Raw genomic sequence first — 21,516 nt, 5'->3', positions numbered from 1 at the left:
TTAATAAGTCACTCCCACATCCAACAACAAAATTTGGATTTTATTTCAACTTTGTTATATGACTGAAAGAATCACGCTCTCCCTCCCCCCCGTTAATCAACCAATACTTTTCTGAGAAAATTAAAGTCACAAATTCATCATTGCTGTCAGAAGCGTGAAATATTCAGAATGGTTTAGAGATCAACATACAGTTCAGAAATCTGAGATACAAAGGGCTCCAGAACTAATCCATGTGGGTCTCCAAGTCCTTAATGATGGTTGCCAATAGGCTGTTAAGGTCATTTCTTAGTTGGGGACTGTTTGATCTGTTTGCTGTTTTTATCTCTTGCCACTAGTAATTCTGGATATCATATTTCATAATGCACAGGGCAAGAAGCAGCTTGTACTCAATGCCCTCTCTAACAGCTATTATAACTTACAAATTGCAGGGCACCGAAACGTTTCAGTAAAAATATAGCATAACCCAATAAAACACTGTGTTTACCGTATGCAGTAGTGTGAGAAGACACTGTGCTAAAAGTACAACTGTACATTGATTCTCCAAATGCATGCATTCAACAAACTGAGAATAAATAGTTAATAATTAACTGAATTTATTAGATGCAACGCTTAATTTTTGTTCTTTCATGCAACATAAGACTAAAACGCACATCTACCAGATTTTCAGTTGAATATCCATAAAAGCAATAAATAAAATTTTAACATTTTCAGGTTAGAAAACAGAAAAAAAAAATCCCTTTTTTTTTCCTGATAAAATCTGACCTTTTCAGCCCATTTTAAAACAGCACTTGTCCCAGAGTTAGTACCCCTTCCCTTAGCAAGACCAGCTGTCCCACTTGTGACATTTTAAAGCTGTTGATGCTTTGACTCATATGCTATTTGAGATCTTTCTATCTGACTTATGAGGCCTGCCATTAGAAAAATCTGATAAATCTCAGACCTTCCAGGGAATCATTTGAACCTACGGGTGGAAAGGATGGCTTCAGTAGTTAAATGGCTGAGGTATAGTTACGGACTGCAACCAACAACCTCCAAAAATATCAATATCTAAATGCTACAGATTACAAAGCTGCCATTAGTGGGTATGTACTTTATTTAGGAATACAACAGTGTCACACAGTCCCTTAGAATCTGTCATATAAAATATACATACAACAAACCAAAAATATTGCCACTCTAGAGCTTTGGAAGTGTCTAATCATTTTGTTTCTCTTTAACTTGTTTCCACAATGACTAGCTCAACAAAATAGGTACATGTACTACAGATCCCTAACTAGATTTATTACCAAAACTCTCCCTTTGCTCCCAACTAATACAGCGTACATGCTCTAGGTTTTTTAAATACGTAACAGTCCAAGCACAAACAAGTAATATTATGTACCATTGCTCAGTTTGGGAGTTAAACTTCACAGAAGAGAGAAGGTGAAGGAGGTAGGGGGGTTGTTTGTTTGTTTAGTTTGGTTGGTTTTACACCAATAGCTTTTTTCAGAACCAGGTATTTTCATAAGCAGAGCTATCAATAATGTTAGATTTCAATGAAGTCTCCTGGGACATAAATTATCTAGCTTCTAAAACACTAAAAGCTCTGATCACAACTTTCTATTGCTGATATTTTCAAAACAGCATTCTCCCCTGCAGATTTTCTTATGTCTCACAGCTATTACCCTCCTCTCAGCGGGGAGTCACGTAATTACCCATTCTCTTTAAATATTATGTTCTGGAGATCAGCTTGATCTTGACAAAATTGGTCAGCAGAACCAAAGATGCTGTGAAAGCAGAACAGACACAAACAAGCATGTAGATGCAGAGAGTCAGCATGATCAGGCAAGTCTTGGCTTCCAGCACCAGTGGGCTGACAAGACACCCTGCAGTCAGGAACATCGACCACCACCCATGCACGTTTATATAACGTACTTGAAAATGAGACAGAAAAACTGCATGCTCCCAACATGGTAAATTTAAATGCAGGTTCTCCCTTGGAAGCTTTGGCAAAGCTTAGACTTAACAGACTAGGAGGCAGGCCTGATGGGCTGATCCACCCCAAGCAAAAGTAAATACTTCATTAACATGTTCTCAAGCTAAGAGGCCTCACAAGTAGATTTTTTATTTTTTTCTGAGGTGGGACTTGGAATCCTAACCAGTCTTTAAATTATTACTCTCTTTTTAATGGCCAAAGTCGATCATTATGAGAAGCTGTGAATACCCCATCCCTGGAGGTGTTCAAGACCAGGCTGGATGGGCCCTTGGCCAACCTGATCTAGTGGGTGGCATATGCAGATTAAAGAGGAAGCAGTATTTCACAAAGGAAGAAAATCTTCAAGCTTTTACCTTTACCTGAAGCAATCGGGATATTGAATCTTGAAAGAAAGTCGCCTTTCTCCAAAAATTTCACTATATATTATTTTAGGGGAGAAGTGTTAGCACAATAACCTCAACAAATCAAAAAAAATCTTTCAAAGTAAAAAATATTTTTCTCAGCTCTTGTTCAGCGTGCATAAATTCAATGTAACATTTCCGGCCCCTAAAGAAATAAGGCTTAGCAGCAACAGATGAATAATCAGAGTAACACCTCCATCTAGTGGCTTTCTAATGCACTATTAAGAAAGCACGGAAAATAAAAAGCAACCAAATACTATTTTCCAACCACACCTGTCAAAACACACACAATACAAAACAAATGTTGATCAGAAGATATACTGCTGCTTACATTTCATATGGAAATAAGCTTCCATATTATTACACTGCAACACAGGCCATAAATACAAAAAAAATGGAGACTAACACATATAACTAGATAATTTCAGGGGCGTATTATGTACTATGTAACCTCCTCTTGAGCTCAACTCCTTCTAGCAGAGAACTACTGAGGATTTTTAGATCAAGAAACACATGGCCCAGAGGTCAGAGCAATTTCTAGTCCTTTTTGGATTCAGAAGTAATTTCAATCAAATTAAAATGATCCAATTAAAGCATCATAATCAATATTCAACACAAATATATCAACAGCTACATTCCTCCCTTTCTCTCCTTCCCACCTTTCTTCCCTTCAAACCGTAGCATTGATGAAATCTTAAGTTATTTTTTCTGTACTTTCAGCACTGCACTAAGAAACAGCCACTTAAAAAGAGTAGGAAGGAACCCTTTAAGAATAAGGAGGCAGCTAGGAAATAAGTCTAGCCTAACTCAGGTGCAACTTGCCCTCTCTCTACCAGGCATCCAACAGTACTTTACAAACCTTAGATTGTTGAAGTGGTAACTGCAGAGGAATCACTGGAAATTTCAGTGGAGATTAAACAACCAACCTTTCTTCTGCTTAACAGCAGTATGAACCAAGCAGCTCTCCCCTAGGTAAGGGGAGCACCAAGCTTGATGACATTTACCACAACTGCCTACCTACAGCTTTCACTGAAAGAACTGATTCTGAGCAAGGGTCTTAAAAAATGTTTCTGTAAAAACAAATCACATCCACACTTCATATGTAAGATTTTTGACTTTGTAAATAAGCATCTTACATTTATATGCTTATATTCTATTCTAGGTTTAATATGAATAAATTGCTGCTAACAGGAGTAGAGGACTGGTTGGGGAAGAACCTGCTACCTACCTCACTATAACCAAGCAGTGTATACTAATCTCAATTTAATTGTTCTAAACCAGCCACCACTAGAGGAGAGACACATACACAAACACACATGCGGACAGCAATGACATAATGACAACTGGATGGTGAAACTGCAGAATGCATTAGATACCTGAGAAAAACTGTGTTTACACAGAGAAGCGCCTAACCAAATTGCAGAGGAGCAGCTCTTAGGAACAGATAGCGAGCACAGTGATAACATCTATAGAAAGATAAGAATGCAGGAGAATAGAACCAGCACAAAGATCAACAATCAACTGGTTGACACATAACTGTCAACAAAGATTAAAAAACAACCTAGGCGGGGTAAAGAAAAATCATGCAGAAAGATAATACGCATGGGATATCACTCCCATGAAAACAGACAAGGGAGATACATCCAAGGCACCAGAGATGTAGCCTTTACGTTCATCTGAACAGCAAACCAAAACCCCAAACTATAGCATTTTTCATATTTGTTAATGATATAACTAGAAATGAGCTTGGATGCAGACAACAGATTAAACAGCTGCTCGGACTTGAGAAGCAAAACTGAAACACAGAAATAATCCATCCAGCATGCTTTTTGATGGAGTAAGTAATACTACTAAGGGATGCTGCTGGAATGAAAAAAGATGATCATCCACAGCCATGAATGGCAGTCAAAAAATTAAGATCCAGGTAGAATCATTATACTCTAACAACTCTTGAAACCACAAGAGAATAAAAACCAGCAGATTGCTCATAAGTAATAAGGACAGATCTGGGTATTTCACTCTTCCAAGGCATTCACAAAAGAAAGCACCTCTTGATGGAAGGTCCATTATAACTTAAGAGATATGGGCTATGAATAAGGTCTGTGCTTTACAGATTTATGGCAGAAAACCTAGAGAGTTAGGAACTTCTCAATCCTGGAAGCAAAATTCCACACAGGAGTATCAAGGAGAAAAATCATCAAAATTCACTGGAATAACAGTTCAATAATGAATTAGAGAAATAAGTTAGAAATGTCTTTTGGAAGTGAAGAAGAAAAACAACCACACCAATATACTACAAATAATGACAGGTATTCCAATACTCAAAAGAAAGAGTAGGTGGGGAGAATGTTCCTCAGAACTGTGTTATTATGAGAGCTTGTATCTATGAAGTTAGACCAGAGAACAAACATTGTCTAGGATGGTGCTCCAGTATATTCCCAGATGTGGAATGAGACAGGTATCTTTTCCACCAAATTATCACTGAAATGAGGCATTATTATTTCAGATACCAATCTGGCAATTAATGAGGATGTTACAGAAGAGCTGCTCCTAGAAAATAACCCTGGGTGAGGAAAACATGAGTCAATTGATTTCAAATTAAAGCAGAAAGACAAGTGAAGGAACATATTGTTACTAAATTTCTTGATTGCTAAGGGGCAAGTTGAATAAATGAATACAGCTGGTAATTGAAGTCAAAAGGTATTCTGAGCAATTCAGCTTCATTAAGTCAAACGTGTTACAACTACCAGCAAACTGTAACTTACTCTGTGCTGAGGTACTAGAAAAGGCTCCATGCCCAAAAGGCTGAACTTGCACTCAAAGATCTTGAGATACTCTATGTCCAAGCAGATTTTCAGTCTTTCACTGCAGGTGAGACGTGCCAACAGGGAGAACAGCAAAATTCCAGTTTGCAAACTGGTGTTATTAATTTACCATTCTTATTGTCTAGAAACAGACACAGGTTATAACAACCACAGGACTATGTACAGATTCTTAGGAAATGAGAATCTGTTGGCAGCAATTCTCAAAGAACAATCGTTGTATGAGCTCAAAGATGTTTCAACTTGCTTTTAAATGCAGAATAGTATTTTAGCTCAGGGATTTCCAGTTACCATGACTGTCCTACTAATTTCATTCTTTTTATTCAAAATGAAGGCAGCAGTTAGACAAAGATATTTTCAGCAAGGAAATCATGCAATTTTAAAATTATTTAAATGTAAATGTGTTTACATATATTTCACTTTCAGGATCCTGTTTTAAGTTGTTGGCTTTTTTTTTTTTGATTCATTTAAAGCAGTTTGAGCTCTGAACATTTTAGAATTTTCAGTATAGCTCTATCTACAGTAAGAATCAAACACTACCTTTTCCCCTTCAATATATTTACATTTGGATTCTTCCAATGTCTCTAAGCCAGGAAGCATTCAACCAACATTCCTTATTCAGGCTTGAAACAAAGAAACTAGAATCTCAGAGAGAAAAACCTAAGTAGCACCTCTTGTTGGATAACCATCTATTTCCTTACAGTAAACACCATTTTAAGCTATTTTAAGAAAACATACTGAAAGCATTTAAAAGAAACACAGACTGGTAGATGGACCTCATGAGTATCCACCGCAATCTTACCAATATACCACTGAGAAAAAAGTGGAAGGACGCCACTAACACATCAGAATACACTTCTTGCTATTTTTGTGAGTGATGGTAGACTATTTTATGAACAGCATCAGTACAACGCAGTGGTAGGAGGCAATGGAGGTCATGTAGAAACACTGGCAACATTGTTTACAATGAGCATAACATAGCATACAGCAAGTTTGCTGGCCTTGGGTTAGCTACCTACTATGAACTTGTCACTGTATAGAAAGTTCTGGTGATGCTTCATTTAAAATACAAAATTCTTGTTGATCATGTTGAAGACAGACAAATTCACAGTGGGAGTGCCAGGAAAGGGCTGCCAGAAGGATGAGATGAATGGAGAGCCAGTGGTGTGCAAATAGCACAACATGATTAACTCACTAAAACAAAAGCTAGGAGAAGCTATACATGTACTCTCTACAAATACACAGGAGATGTAAACAAAACCAAAGAAGAAGAGCTATTTAAGTGTAAAAAACTATTTAAGAGCGATTTATAGTAAGCTACATAAGAGTGGGTAGGATGAGAGGTACAAATATGTTTACTTAACAAGGTTTCTAACCATTGTTATTGAGATTCTAAAACAACCTGCTTGTCTTGCTAAGACAAGAATGAAGAAATTCAGCTTGCATTAAATTGGAGCGTGACCAGCCTATGAAACCATTTTAAAAGTATCCTTTCAGCTGTAGCTGAATACATGATTTTATAACCCAGCCTGCTATAGAGAGAAAAAGAAAGCAAGTCATACTCTTTCAAGCACCAAGAACAAGTCACAAAGTGAATTATCACATTCTACAAGTGGGCATCCGACTAACAAAGATTTTTTTATGGATTGACATCCCAAGGCTCTACATACCCTTAGCCTTGCTAACTCCCTTCTCCTCTACAAGCTCCCTGGCCTCAGCCCCTTTCACATCACCATCTTCCCAAAGCTCCCTTTACAGAACACTCAGCTTGGTTAACTAGCAGCAGACCAGCATTCTTCTTCCTGTTGAGCACTTGCTTCAGAAGGAAAGCTCACTCACATCTCTCCGTAAGATCCATTGTCATGCATAAGACAATGATTTTGACAGATTTCTGAAACTTTTACCTGTCTGTTAAACAGGTCTGTAACTGGAAAAGTTGTCCAAATGTTAGGAGAGAAAGGAAGGCACAAAATGTTAATGGATGGCACAGTCACACAAATTGTGTTCTACTGTTGTCTTGCAGATGGATAAGTTAAGTATAAATCGCTTAGTAGCATACAGAGTACTTGGCAGAAAGAAATACAGCATTCAGCTGTGAAACAATTCATTGCTCCTACTATTAAGACTATTCTTCAAAAGCAAAGAAGGAATAAAAAAAGCTAAGAAATCACACAAACAAAATTCTGTCACATTAAACAAACCAGTGATACAATACACTTCAGTAAGACAACAGCCTATAGCAAATGGCTGAGAGAAAATGGTAAGTCTGGTATTTTTCAACTAGTTGCAAGCTAAAAATCTAAAGCCTAATAACTTGCAGTCACAGAACGGACAATTGGCATTTGGAAGGCAACAATTTGAGTCACTATTTACTATTCTTCACAACTCAGAAAAAGGGTCACAGATGACTATCAGAAACATCCTAAGTCACCTGCAACAGTTCTCCTGTTAGGTAGGTAAGGTCTGTATGTGAAGTACTTAAAAGCAAACAAATAAAAAACAATACAAATAAATTACTCTTTCCTCTACATCCTTACCAGTTTTACTTTAGAGGCCAGACTCTCCGGTAGTTTTGTTCGTAGCTGATTTGTTTCTTTGAATGTAGCTGGAAATCCACTAAGGAAGGCCAAGTCTTGCATTAACACTAAGCCTGGAACTTCTTTGTCTGTAGTCTAAAAACAGGATGACAGGGTAAAAAGTCCTTTCTTTAAATTTACAGTGATTCACATTATCTGACAACCCTTCAGCAGATGACAGATTTAATAGAGTGTAGTTCTGACCCAAACCTCAACACTGAAATAAAGGTAATTTTAAAAGCTTTTACTTATCACAACGTATGAGTTACGAAGGGTGTATAGCACAGAAATAATTCCGAAAAACACAAAGTTTAGGACATACAAAAACTAAAAGCTAATTAACAGATTTTAAAAGTACATACCAAGTAGCCCCTCCATACTATCTGTTTGCTGTTGTCTTTTAACATTCCAGAATGGGCAGCTTCAACTAGAATAAATAAAATACATTGCAAATCAAAAACTGGAAGTCATTTCTTTTGTATATTCCAGAAACTAAGATAGACTTTTGCAAATTAAGAACTTTTGGATGTTTATGGAGTGAAGATTTGTCTTTATACTTGTCAAATAATCTTGCCAGTAAAATAAACACCAGTGTTTGGGTAAGTGGGTGGTAGTGGGTTGGGCACTATGTATTAAAATAAGAAGCCTGTACCTGTTCTAAGATACTACTTGTAAGTGTTGAACACACAGATAATTTTTTTTTTTTTTACAGTGTACAATCCTTTTAACAAAGGCAGAATTTTTTGCACAATATTCACCCTTCACATCACAGCAATTAAAAGATGATTTCTAAAACTAATCCGCAGTCTTAGCCTCAGTCTTCTGAGATCATCAGTGCAACACAGATTTTCAGATATCAAGTCTGTTTTGCAACAGTACTTCAAGAGTACGGAACTGTTTAATCTTTCATAATCAGATGTCTGGGAGATAAGAAACAGTATCAGTGATGTCATCATTTAAAGAAACAGACTGAGGGGAAGAGACACAGTACAACTTGCTAAAGTCAAACAGAAAATTAGTGGCAGAGTCAGTAATGGAAGACAATACAACCTAACTCACAGCAACTTAGTGAAAATCTTTCCCTAGAAAACGATATGGAAACTGTCAAATAGGTTCTTACCATCCTTATGGCTATCAAAAACAATTACTGTCACATTGGTAGAAGGATTTTTTGGTTTTGCTACAAAGAACATATTGTTAGCAGCTTGTAGAGCAGGATGAATGGACAGGAGGTCTTTCAGCGTGACATTGGTCGGCAGCGCAGGATCCAGGACAAGCATTGGCACTTTAACGCAGTGTGTCAGCAAACATTCCAGTTGCTTCTCACTGTAGCAAAATACCAAAGGTGTATTTAACACACTAGAAAATTTACAACAAAAATCAATACTAGGTGCAATGAGAGATGTTTTTGTAAAATCTGATCAATTATTTCCAACATCTGTTGAAGAAAGGGTGGGAACAATTAAGAGCATACTTATTTTGCTGTAGAAAACAAATATCTTACTGTTACAGTTCAGCACATTCCCGTAACTTGTTCCCCAGTTCCTTGCCTCCTCTCCTCAAAAACACATCTCTTTTCTCAATCATGTATTTTTATTTATCAAAAATTTCAAAAATTTTTTCAAACATTTCAATGTTTGCAGAGATTCAACTACAGAGGACACCTTATAAAGATCTCTACAGAACAACCAGGCCAAGTTAAGAACAGGACAGAGCAGGCCCTGCTGCTTCCTGGCAGTGCAGAGACACATGAGCCTTGGCCCCTCCACAAACAATGACTTACAGCACTGTGTACACAAATGGCAGGTAAAGGTACTGCTGGAAAAAAAATAATCTTAATACTTTTGAATTATAAAACTCGAGGTACATATGCACTAAAAATCCACACTCAGAATACGAACTATGCCTAACTAGTGACAAGTAAAGGCTTTTTGAATTTCAGAAATTGTCACACTAAGAGGCTCATACTTCACAACTGCATTACTGTTATTCAACATATATAGTATCATGTTGTCAACTTCTCTTGAAATGACACAGAAGGAAAGCGTGCTCAGGCTGTAGAAAAACAAACACAATACCCCTTTACCCCACCTCCCCGACAGTTGCTTTCAACTAAAAATGAGTAGGACATAGTTATTTCAATTTATAGCCAAGACAAAACAAAAACCCAAAACCCCTTACCTCTTCTTTGTTGGCTCTGTTGCATTCTTTCCAAGGATTTCTCTATTACAAAATGAAAACAACCACATTAAGTAACTCTGAGTTGATTGTAAAGAATTAAATCTAATTTCAGAGTTCTGAGTCAGGAACGTGTTGTGAAATCAGCGATAACCCAGCTATAAAACTGCCAATCCCTTGCCATTAGCCTACTTAGGCAAGCACAGGCTGACATGTGCTCCCCCGCTGCGCACCAGAACCCGAAAATCCTTGCTAGTGCCAGGAGCTGCAGCAGTGCGACTCTGCTAACAAGATTTTCAGGGGTTATTATTAGATTATTTAACGAAACTGCTGTTAATAGGAAAAGCACTGATAAAAAAACAGGAATTACTGACCTGAAACTGGAGTGAGTTCATAGTTTTGTCTATGATATATATTCTGTTAAGGTCTACCATGCCTTGGCCGTGTACATGCAGAAACTGATGAAGGTTAATGCACAGGTAGAGCAATGATGATGCAAAAAAAATAATAATAATACAATCCCAAGGGCACCTCCTAAACACGCCAACAAAAAGCGAAGCACCATCCATCAAGCTACTCTCTCTCCCCCTGAAGAATAAAGCACCTGGACAGTGACTAATTTGATTCAGGTGGATCAATAAAAAAGGAACAAATTACTAAGTTTTACTATGCAGTACAGAATATATGCTCATTAGCAGAGATTTATAGTCTTTGCCTTTGTCTTCCACATTCACCTTGATCCTTTGAACCATTTTTTATTTTTATTTTTTTTTTAAACTGTGCTAACCAATTTCAAAATACAAAGGGGGTTGGTGGGTGTTGATATCTATAAGGAAAGAACCAACTGTCCCTGTAGATGATGAACATGACATGGACATGAGTCTTACCCCTGAGTTTGATATAAACTTTCCAGATCAGTGTTATGGAAGGACAAAATGTGTGGCTTTCCCTTGCTAAAACAGGAATCACAGCAGCTCTTTGCCCATAAGTATCATGGAGCTGAAACCACTGATGTTTGCTATGTAAACTGCTAGGGAATGATTAGTATAAACATGAAAGGTCTTCAGAGCAGAGACCATGCCTATATTTAAGATGTTTACACTTAATGTATTTTGCAATTTAAGTAGCAAACCAGAGGCCTAGAACTTCAGTTGTGATCACACTGTTAATGGTACCTAACTGCAAGTCATAACATGCCAAAAATCAGATCAATCGTTACACTCACTTGTGGATTTCTGATTATTCTGAATTGACACAAACACTTAAACTAAAGTCTTGTTCTTTCATTTAGCATTTTTCTGTCCAAAACTGATCACACGACCATGGAGTTGCTAATAAAGAACTAAATCAGTGGTTACAAAACAACCCAAGGTATCTGTATCTGCATGTGCTTGCTAGAAAACAAAGCTGGGCACTAACTGCAGTCTTTAGATCAGTGATTTTACAGACCAGTATAGCGCAATCTCTAACATTCTGAACACAGCATTACATCGCCCTCCCTGTTGCCTTAGTTAGAAGGTTGAACAATATGTCTATAACCTGAATAAATTATTTTCCTATTCCTCAGTTTCTGTGTTTAGGAGACTACAAATCTATTTTTAAGGAGCCTTTAAGAAACATATGCTCAAGTATATGTTATTAAGGCCAGTATGAAAAGAAATATTGGGGGATGAGTAGGAGGGGGATGAAGAGATATTAAACATGTAAGATATAGTTTTATTATTATCCAGGAACAGTTACAGAAATCCATACAACATGACAAACAAAAAAGCACAGTTTTCTGCACAGCATTTTTACAAATTCAAGACAGAACAGCCTTAATTACTTTAAATTATCATGCTCTATATTTTAAACAGTTTTCTGATTACACAGCACTTCATGGCTAAATGTAGAACTGAAAGAAGGGTTTTGAGAATAATCAAATGAAGACAGAAAATCAGTTTGGATTTTCATGTTGAGCAACAAGGGAGAGAAGAAAGAGGGCTAGTACCACATCAGATTGCTATTGTTAGTGCAAGGGAAAAAAAATACATGAGATTATTACCTCATTATTTTCTGTTCTTCCTCCATCTGTTCTCTGACCTGTTGCAATTCTTTGATCAGTTCAACATCTGTGCCGTTCACCCAGGTGTATACCACATCAATCGGCATGGGTAAACAAAGCCTACATAATTCAAATGAAAGCTACATGAGCTGTTTAATATTACATTACAAGTGTTTGTGGCATCCTACAATAGCAGTTCCCGTCAAGGAACAAAAATGCTTGGTGTCTGAGCTGAAGAGACAAAGAAAAAAGCTTCCCTTTAGCTATAAATATATATAATTTCGTAATTATACACCAGCCTTTGACAAAACAGCACAGACATAAAACCAAAAGAAGACCTACTGAGGCCATAACAATTCACAACAATTCACTAACTAAACGAAATTTGCCATTTATACTCTAAATTTCACTACATGTTAACCTATAATCAAACACCTAGCAACCCATTAAATATTTCTCAAGACAGTACCAGCATCTAGGCACATCTTTAATTCACCAGCTAACCAAATTAGACAGGACAGCACAAAGTGTAAAGACTTAAATCACACTTTGTGTTATTTAATTGCCCACAGCCAATAAGATCTCAGCAGAACCACATCTTTACCCTAATACCTCTTAGATCTCAGTAACAGAGCATTTCACAAACTAACAACCTACGTAGGATACATGAACTCAGACACTAGACACAGCAGTCAAACCCATTCTTGACACACTTTAATACTGTGAAACTGCTGCTGAACAGTTACAGATGTCCTAGCGTACCTAATGCAGAAGCAGCAAAGAAAATCTTTGAGTACTTATTTTCTATTTGTTTGTGGTTATCTCCTCCCTGAGGCCCACAGCTCTGTTTCAGCAGGTGCTCCAGGCTGCTGCCAGAGATGAACCTCTCAGTCCCAGAGCGCAGGGGGATGCCCCAACCATTATTTTCACAAGTTGCAGTGTCAAGCTATAATACCTTCCTAAACTGTAGGCCTTCACACACTTTAGCAGAATCCAACAATCCAGCCTCCTGCCAAGCATATTAAATTGAACTTAAGCTTAGACCCTTGGATGTTGATTTCTCTCTCTGTCATTTGTTTTCATGAAATAGACAAGTGAAAACAAACAGGAGAAAAGCAGTGTTTGGATAGCAAACACTGAGCAAGTGTTTTAACACTAAGATCCACTGGGACACACAATGAAATATCCAAGGAAAAGGTGTTCCCTCCCCACCCACTGCATGGCATCCTTCAAACAACAGAGAGACAGGCAGTTCGTAGGTATCTCCTCCACCTTCCCTTGCACAGCAAGGCATGCAGACAATTTCCACACATCTTTGTTTTCTACTGGCTGAGACTCAGTAACTGAAGTGCAAAATTCGGCAAACCGGCAGGCAGCAGCTGGTCACAACACAAGGGATGTGAACGTTTTGCACTCAATTCACTGCAGTTCCTAACAACTTAAGCTAACACCTAAGGGCTGCTGGGGGGTCACCATAAAGACAGCTTGAACATCTAGCAGGAGGCACTGCCTTCCTCAGCAGCACCATCCAGAAAGCCTACCTCACTTCTGAGGTGCAATACTCTGCAGGAGGCTACATTCTCAGCTGACAAAAAAGTCAATTTGCAGATTAGGGCTACCCCTCCTAATCAGTTATTCTACCTCTTTCTCAGGAGACACAGTAGCTCATTAACAGGTGCAACTCCCTGTATGTTTTGAGTCTTTCACAGAACTAGAAATTCAATGGCAGAAGCTCCTCCAGCTTTGCCATGCTTGTTGTGATCAGTTACATTATTGGGTTGGCAGGCCCTTGATTTCTACAGCTAGGAAACCCGTTTTAGGTGGAAGCACCTGACTCAAATTAGCTGATCTCAAAGGTGCACAACTCTCAGTCTCCTGGGCAAAGGGCAGAGTTTATTTACACAGCCTTCATTTAAGAACATAAAATGTGGAAAAAGAAAAGCCTAAATTCCAACTCAGTCTAAGCTATGAGGCAATTTTAGTACTATTTATACTTCTGTAAAGCCACTCCCCAGTTTATAATTTGCTAATAGCTTGTTTCTATACAATAGCAAATAGAACTGTGTAATTTACTACACTTAACTTGTAGCATTGAAATGTCAGCTCTGAATTAACCCTGGTGTGGCTTGATCTTCATTAGTAATGTCTATAGAGACAATTACAAAAAAAAAAATCAAAGCAAGTGAACTGTTTGCTGATCAATTAGTTCACAATTTATCCAAATATAAGTTAATCTGAAATTTTCTTAATATATTTTTACAGCAAATTAACACACTGTTTGGGAAAGTAGTGGTTATCAAACACAGTAATAAAAAAACATATACACAATTTTTTGCTCCTAATTAACACTGCTACCAATTAGGATCAGCAACAGTGTTAAGATTTCACCTTGTGGTCTCTTTCAAAGCTTTCTGATTAATTTCAAAACCTCTTAAAAAGCACTGAGACTTTATATTTTGAGAAGCGCCTAATGGCATTTTGCTTTAAAATTAAAAAGGAACAGGAAAGCTACTTCCACATTATCCTTCTCTAACATTATTTTAAGTACACAAAGTCTTTTGCAAGTTAAGGTCAGAAAAGTTCAAAAACTTTCTTCACTTAAATTCTGTAGCTATGTTTTTCCTTCATGTGAGCTTACGCTTTTGGTCTTCATCACAGATACCAATCTGGCAAACAGATTAGGCCCAAGATGAGCTAACTGAAATGAAATATGAAAATAGACCATGTAAGTTGACTGATTTTGACTATTACATCACGACAGTAAGACTTGCAATTTTGTTTTGGACAAACTCTGCCATTTTGTAAAAACTCTGTACTTAATTAACACAAAGGCAGAACTTTAGTACTGACAGAAACAATCATGCTTTCACTCCAGCACTGCAGAAACACATACAAGTTAATAATCTGTACGAGTTGTGTCACTCTGCTTTATCTGTCTTCCTTTAGAAAACAGAGGAGGGAAGTAAGAGATGAAATTGCGAGTAGTACTCACAAATACCGTGCAATGTACTTTTAAAGAATTATCTTGCACCAGCTAAAACATGATGAACTGATTTGATCATTTCTACTGTCTCATGATTCAACAAACCTCAAGGCAGATTACACATCTGCTTTCAGGGCTTTTTCCAGTCAAGTGCATCAACACTTAAAAGAGTCAGATGATATCTCCTTAGTAAGCTTCTTCCACCTACCAATTCACCGTCCACTGACTTCCTGAGCAACAGACCCTGTGACTATTCAGATATGAACTATGAAACCACAAGCAGCCACACAGAAGTTAGCACAGCTGAAGCAAATGACCCATATGACTTGGTTTCCAATTTGCTGTGACTTCTCCAGTGCATTTAGCTTGCTTTAAAAAGCTTTTTCTTGCTACCTTTGTGACTTTTCTGCTAAATAACGTCCCATATAAGATGCCACAGAAAAGTCAAGGTAAATCAAAAATAACTTTTCCAAAAACACTAGAAGTGGGAATTTTAAGTTCACAGGAACAGTACTTCTATTTTCTTACCTTAATATAGAAAATATTTCATGTCTCCCCCTTCACTGTTAACATTATTGCCATTCCGATATCTCCTTATAGACTGGATGAATTAAATGCATTTAAAACAAACTGTCATATATGACTAGAACTTCCAAATTCCAAACACCTTCTAAGTTGGGAAATTAACCACTAACTCACGGTTTTAGAATCTCTAAGTTAACAATTCATCGCAGATTTAGAGCCCTTACAATAAAGTACTACTCAGCAGTACGTTACTTCATCTAGAATATCTGATTTAAATATTTGAGAATTCATTGAACAGTACAACATGCGATATGCTAACTACAAGTATAGCTCACCGATTTTGAAATGATTTGCCAGCAACGTTGTCTCTGTATGAATCAAACATAACATGATATTGGTCTCTACTCCACTCCAACACAACCTGAAAAGAAAAATACTCGATGTCACCATCTTCTAAAATTAGACACTTACTTTTGAAACTTTTACTCACGACCGATTTCACTCAAGTTGATCTACACATTAATGCACATCTGACTTAATTAATCCAAACTAAATTATTACACTGAGTCAGCAATCAGACATAGAACTTAGAGCGCACAATTACAATAAACATTGTTTTTTTCTCTGCAAGAAAGGACTTCATGTTTTGTGGACACACTTTTTAAGTTACTATTCATTTTGATTACATCCTCCTTGTCTCTGAACCTTTAGGGACATGGTCTAGTGGGTGACATTGGTAATAGGGCAATGGTTGGACCAGATGATCTTGGAGGTCTTTTCCAACCCTAATGATTCTACGATTCTATGATTTATTTATTTTTTTTTAATGCAGCAGCATCTTCTCAAAACTGAGGCCCTAAAACAAATATACTTCAATACAAGCAGGACCCCCCCATCAATTTTCACAATCTTCAATTTTCACAATTTTCATCATCTTCCTTTCTGTTCTCATATAGGACATATTGGAGTCTATCTCTGCACTCTGAGCTTTGAAAACAAACAGCCAGCCCAGGGCATATCAAATTATGCAGATTAACCTGGGCACAAACTTAAAACACGATAGCTGTTTCCCAGTCCAGGTGAGTCTAACATGGCAACCAAACTAACCCAACAGCTCCGTACTCCTGTGGGCTGCAGACTCTTCCATCCCCCTGCATTTCTGCCCCTCCCTTTAACTTGAAGCTGGCATTCGCCAGACCCTGCAGAGAGCCAAGTCACGGAGCTAAACCAGCAGGGAAATGAACCCTCAGAAAACAGATCAGCTTAGCCTCCCCAGCTCGGATGCTGGGGCAGACGAGGAATGGTGGGAACACACAGCTGAAGGCAGGATTGTCTCCCCCAGCTTCATCCAGCCACCAAGATCGCTTAGCTAAAATGTCAGTCTTTTGCCAGCAAGCCACATTCAACAGCATATTCACACATTAGCTCTATGGGAGCACAATCACAAGAAGATTTGTACTTTAGAAAGCTGCATGTTTACATTCCAATGTTATTTTTAAATGTGTATATATATATATATACACACACATGTGTATATACACACATAAATATTGAACAAAGGCATGTGGTTGCATCTCTATTACTAACAGAGTATCTGAAATCATCGTTCCAAGCAGAAAAATCAGACTTTCCAATACTAAAAATGTTTCATATGCTTTGATATAGCAAAAAAGCATGAGTAATTTGAGATAAAATTCTCCTATATATAGAAGATCCTGCTCTTAGATAAACTTTCCACATCTTTTACAGCTGAAGTTCAATCTTAAAAATTACAGTATCATCTTGTGTTGCTTTAGAGAGATGAAAGGGCAGTGGTTTATTTTATGTGCAGAAGTACATATAAATATGTACTGGGAAAACAAAATTACAGTGCTTGTTTCACACCGGTCTTAGATTCAAATGTCACTGTTGCTTATGTTTTATGGCAACTATAAACTCTATCATTTCTTTAAAATAGCACTCAAAACCGTAATTTTAGAGGCTACCTCCCTCCATTTTAAGAAGATACACATCTCTATACTCTCATGCCTGCTAAAGTAAATTAAAGCCTTCTGAAGAGTATACAGAACAGGGAAGTCCCATCACGCGTCAGTGACAAGCACACAAAATATATTTCCAAAGCTGCACAGCCTCTTTGTAGTCCAAATCACATCTGTACAAGCTTGTTCCTCATACACAAAGGACACATGATTTACAAGGTGAGCATAAAATCTCCTTCCTTAAATATCAAACACGCTATTACACTTCTTCATGCCCAAATCATTATGTCCTTCTGCCCAATACATTAGTTTAAAACAGTACATAATGAAAGCTATCTACGCATTAACATCTGTAATTACTGCTAATTAAGAATTGACACACACTGATCTGCTTCTAGAAGAAATACTGAATTATCTGAGTAAAAACAAAAATGTATTTTATTGTATGAATACAGCTCTCTGGAAGAAAAGCATTAACCATTCAAACATTTGCTTTCTGTATTTGTGCAATTGTACTGGAAGAGAACCATGGCAGCTCTCTTTGGATAGATGTTTAGGAAAAGAAGTTACAGGCTTCCCACCTGATACATTCTGCTTCTGTTTTCTTCTCTCATTGCTTACATTGCAATAATGCCTACGGGCCTCTACTTAAACTTTACATGCAGATACTTAAAACTAGTAAGGAACAACAACAAATGGAGAGACCCTCTATCACGAGATACTGTATCAGCAGTGTGACAACAGCATCTCACTTCTTCCATTTATAAAACATTTTACAAAGCTAAATGACCTATGGAAGGTCAGCTAAGAATGGTTTACAGGCAAACTGTCATAAAACTCAAAACATCTTAAGACTAGGCTACAGCATTGGCTTACACCTGGCTATCCCATACGTTACAGCTGAATCATGCTTAATGCACTGTTATTTCACTAGGATAATTTTTTTTTTCTTGAAATCACTCATTTTCATCTTGAGGCTGTTAGGACGTTATTCCCAGTCTCATTTTTTTTTTTCTCTAACCATCCATTTCCATGTCAGCACTAATATAAATATTAGTATGACTCTAAACAAGCAGATGCTATTTTGCTTACTTGGACAAAAAAGCTGGCTCTGGGGGCAGGGGAAAAAAGGAACCGCAAACTCTGTTCAGACAACAGAGGCTGATAGGCATTGCTGCTTTATCGCTTAAGAAATCTCCACGGAACATTAATATGGTCCACCTGATGATTACTAGAAAGATTTCTTGGTTTCGAGTTCAAAATTCTTATAAATTTTATCTGCTGCTACTTTGCAGACTGTATACTGAAGAACAGAAATCTTTTCCATTCTTACTACTGCTGCCAGAAGAGGCCTGACAGTGTTTATTTTCACAAGCCCAGTCTCTCCTAAATCCTTAAACTACTACTGTTTACCAGGACAGGAACACTTTAAATCATAAAATTCAAAGGCAAAATGCATGCAAACATCTCTTACTGATCTTATTCATCATCATCCACTTATTTATTTTTAAAGAGCTTTTTTGTTTGTTTGTTTTTGTATTTATGCAGACATTTGATTTAGTTTGTAGCTTTTTTGGGTGGTGTGCAGGGTAGGAGTGTTTTTACCAAGCACGATTAGAAGACTTCTGGTCACTTTTCTTTTATTTTTAACATAGAGTTTTGAAAATTCACTCCCACATCAATCTGCCACTTATTTGCTCACTGTCTAAATAGCATCTAAGCTTTCCAAATAGTTCTGGTATTAAAAAGACTGGAAATAGCAAACTCAAATTAGGTATTCTGAGAAGTGACTTGGACTCATTCTCAGCAAAATCAGTTGTAATTTGGACAAGTATTGAAGCAGTTTATAAAAGCTCTCAGAAATGCTGAGGTTTGCCTTAGGTCCCGATTCTGGGGAAAAGCAAAAGTTTACTTGAAGTTTCATAGCACCAAGAGATATCTATCAATCAGCTTTAAAACAAAAGCTGACAATCACATATAAACAGACGGCTCAACTATCTCACTCGTGGTTTCAAAGCGTTTCAGCAACTTGTGACCACTGCAAGACAGCAGAGAGGAAGCACCTCATGAAAGACAGTGAGCATCCAGACAGAATACACTTCTGATTGTGCTCCACCATAGTTTCAGATAATGCTCTTCATGGCTTTTCTCTCTTTTTTTTTTTTTTTAAAGTCTGAAAGAGCTCATCAAAATAAAACGGGGAGGGGGGAAACACCACCAAAACAGCAGCAAAATTTGTCTTGAGAATCTTGAGAAATTTAGGAATTGGGAAATACCTGTCTGTTTGCATTTAGCATGGCCATCCTTTTACACTGACCAAGTCTTTAATTCCATGAATGCTTCTTGAGCACTACAGCGAGCAAGATCTTTCTTCCTCTCCTGATATTCTCTTTGGTGGCTTCCAAAATAGACAGGGTAATACGTAGTGAAACTTCGAAATATACCATACACGTGTATAAAATCTTATATAAGACAAAGTAGAAGTCGTATCGCATCACTTGCACCGCAGTACCGACTGATCAGCAGCAAGCAGTGTAAGACAGACTGCAGGTTTAACTCCTTAAACTCTAGCTGGGAGAAAGCTGTCACTCCCAATCGCTGTCTGAAGGCTATGCTAAGCACAGGCCCTACATGAGTCCCGTCAGGCTGTTCCAAACAAAAATAATACAGCCCCAATAAACCACCTGGTGCTGGAAAGGGGGAAAGTTGCACAGGTCAAGAAAGCAGGCGCTCCTGCAGCATTTTTCCCTGGAAACGATCTAACAGCAGCCCCGGGCACGCCTGGAGCCGGGTTTATCCTGCCGTGCCGGGCCGGGCCGGGCCAGGGGCAGCACCGCAGCCGTGCCACTTCCACCCGCCCGGGGCCACCCCGAGCCAAAGCGGAGCGGCACAAGGACGAAATAAATCAGTGACAGCGATGAACGTGCCCCCCTCCGCGGCTTCGTGCTGCCTGCTGTAGGAACTCTCCTCCCGAACGGCAGGGCCATAGCACGCTAACCCCCTTCAAAGCCGCCCGAGCCACGGCTCGGCTCGGCACGGCACGGCTCGGCTCGGCACGGCTCGGCTAGAAGAGCAGGATGGAATCGCGCTGCCCGCCGTACTGACCTCCCCGAACTGCAGCGCGGAGACGATCATGAGGACGAGGCCGCCGAGGCAGAGGCAGGGCCCATAGCGGTGCGACAGGCACGTGTAGGTCTGGCGCTGCAGCAGCTTCAGCAGCATGGCCCGCCGGCCGCCGCCACCGCCACCCGGGCCGGCTCGGCCCTGCGCGGTGCGGCCCGGGGCGGCCCGCCTCAGCGCGCTGCCATGCGCCGGGCCGGGCGGGCGGGTCCCGCCTCCGCCGCCGCCACCACCCGCGCCCCTTCCGGCAGCGCCGCGGCGCCACCTGGCGGCGGCTCTCGGGCCCCGCTGGCGGCCCGCTAGGCCCCGGGCGGCCTCCAGGCAGCTTACTGGCGTGAGGGATTTGTCCGCGCGATTTTTCTCCGCAGGGGTGTGGGCAGAGGCGTGCCGTCCTGGCATGAGGTGCAATAGAGCTGCGCGCTGAATTCTCGCTGAAGCATTTCTTGGTGTGATTCAGCACAGAAATTAAGTGCAGGGAGATAGGTTCGTGAAAGGAGAAGCGGCAGGCTAGAAGAAGCTACTCATGGGTTTCTTCAAGAGTGTTTCCTGAGACAAAAACGTGATAAGAACCTAATTAAAGGTCCTGAATCTGCATGCCTAGTTTCTGCCATAAAGTTCAGATATCTACACCAGACACTGCTGGTGTCACTGTAGTCCAAAGTTTCATCAGGCAGAGGCATTCCGGTTACCACAGTGAACTAAAGTGGTGCCATAGACCCTCATGAGGCCAAGGACAACAGCACCTACCTCTGTAGTCCTTTCTCACTGCACGGAAAAGTATTTCTGACAATTCACTGCAGTGACTTTTCCAGGTAATGAACATCACCCACATGTTCTTCTTTTTCCCTACACAAAGTAACAATGCCTGACCATTCCCAGAAGTTTGTCCTAGCACATTCGCATGGCTGTGGTA

The 21,516-nt window shown here is 39.0% G+C and overlaps 1 protein-coding gene across 2 annotated transcripts in view; it reads right to left on the bottom strand.

The window, feature by feature from the left end:
* Positions 1-20,830, bottom strand: part of GNPTAB (N-acetylglucosamine-1-phosphate transferase subunits alpha and beta) — a 43,602-nt gene extending 22,772 nt beyond the window's left edge. For both annotated transcript variants that reach the window (XM_083830099.1, XM_083830098.1), the window contains exons 1-7: positions 20,589-20,830; positions 15,840-15,925; positions 11,997-12,116; positions 9,956-9,997; positions 8,895-9,100; positions 8,137-8,201; positions 7,736-7,870 (exon numbers count right to left, since the gene is read on the bottom strand). In XM_083830099.1, coding sequence (XP_083686225.1) covers positions 7,736-7,870; positions 8,137-8,201; positions 8,895-9,100; positions 9,956-9,997; positions 11,997-12,116; positions 15,840-15,925; positions 20,589-20,705 — 771 coding nt within the window. In that variant the 5' untranslated portion in view covers positions 20,706-20,830. The remainder of the gene's footprint in view (positions 1-7,735; positions 7,871-8,136; positions 8,202-8,894; positions 9,101-9,955; positions 9,998-11,996; positions 12,117-15,839; positions 15,926-20,588) is intronic.
* Between the last annotated feature and the right edge of the window lie 686 nt (positions 20,831-21,516).

The sequence above is a fragment of the Anser anser genome (genome assembly GCF_964211835.1).
Source record: "Anser anser genome assembly, chromosome: 1".
Classification (NCBI taxonomy): Eukaryota; Metazoa; Chordata; class Aves; order Anseriformes; family Anatidae; genus Anser; species Anser anser.
Note: the sequence above shows the minus strand (reverse complement) of the source record. Positions and strands in the feature narration are given on the sequence as shown.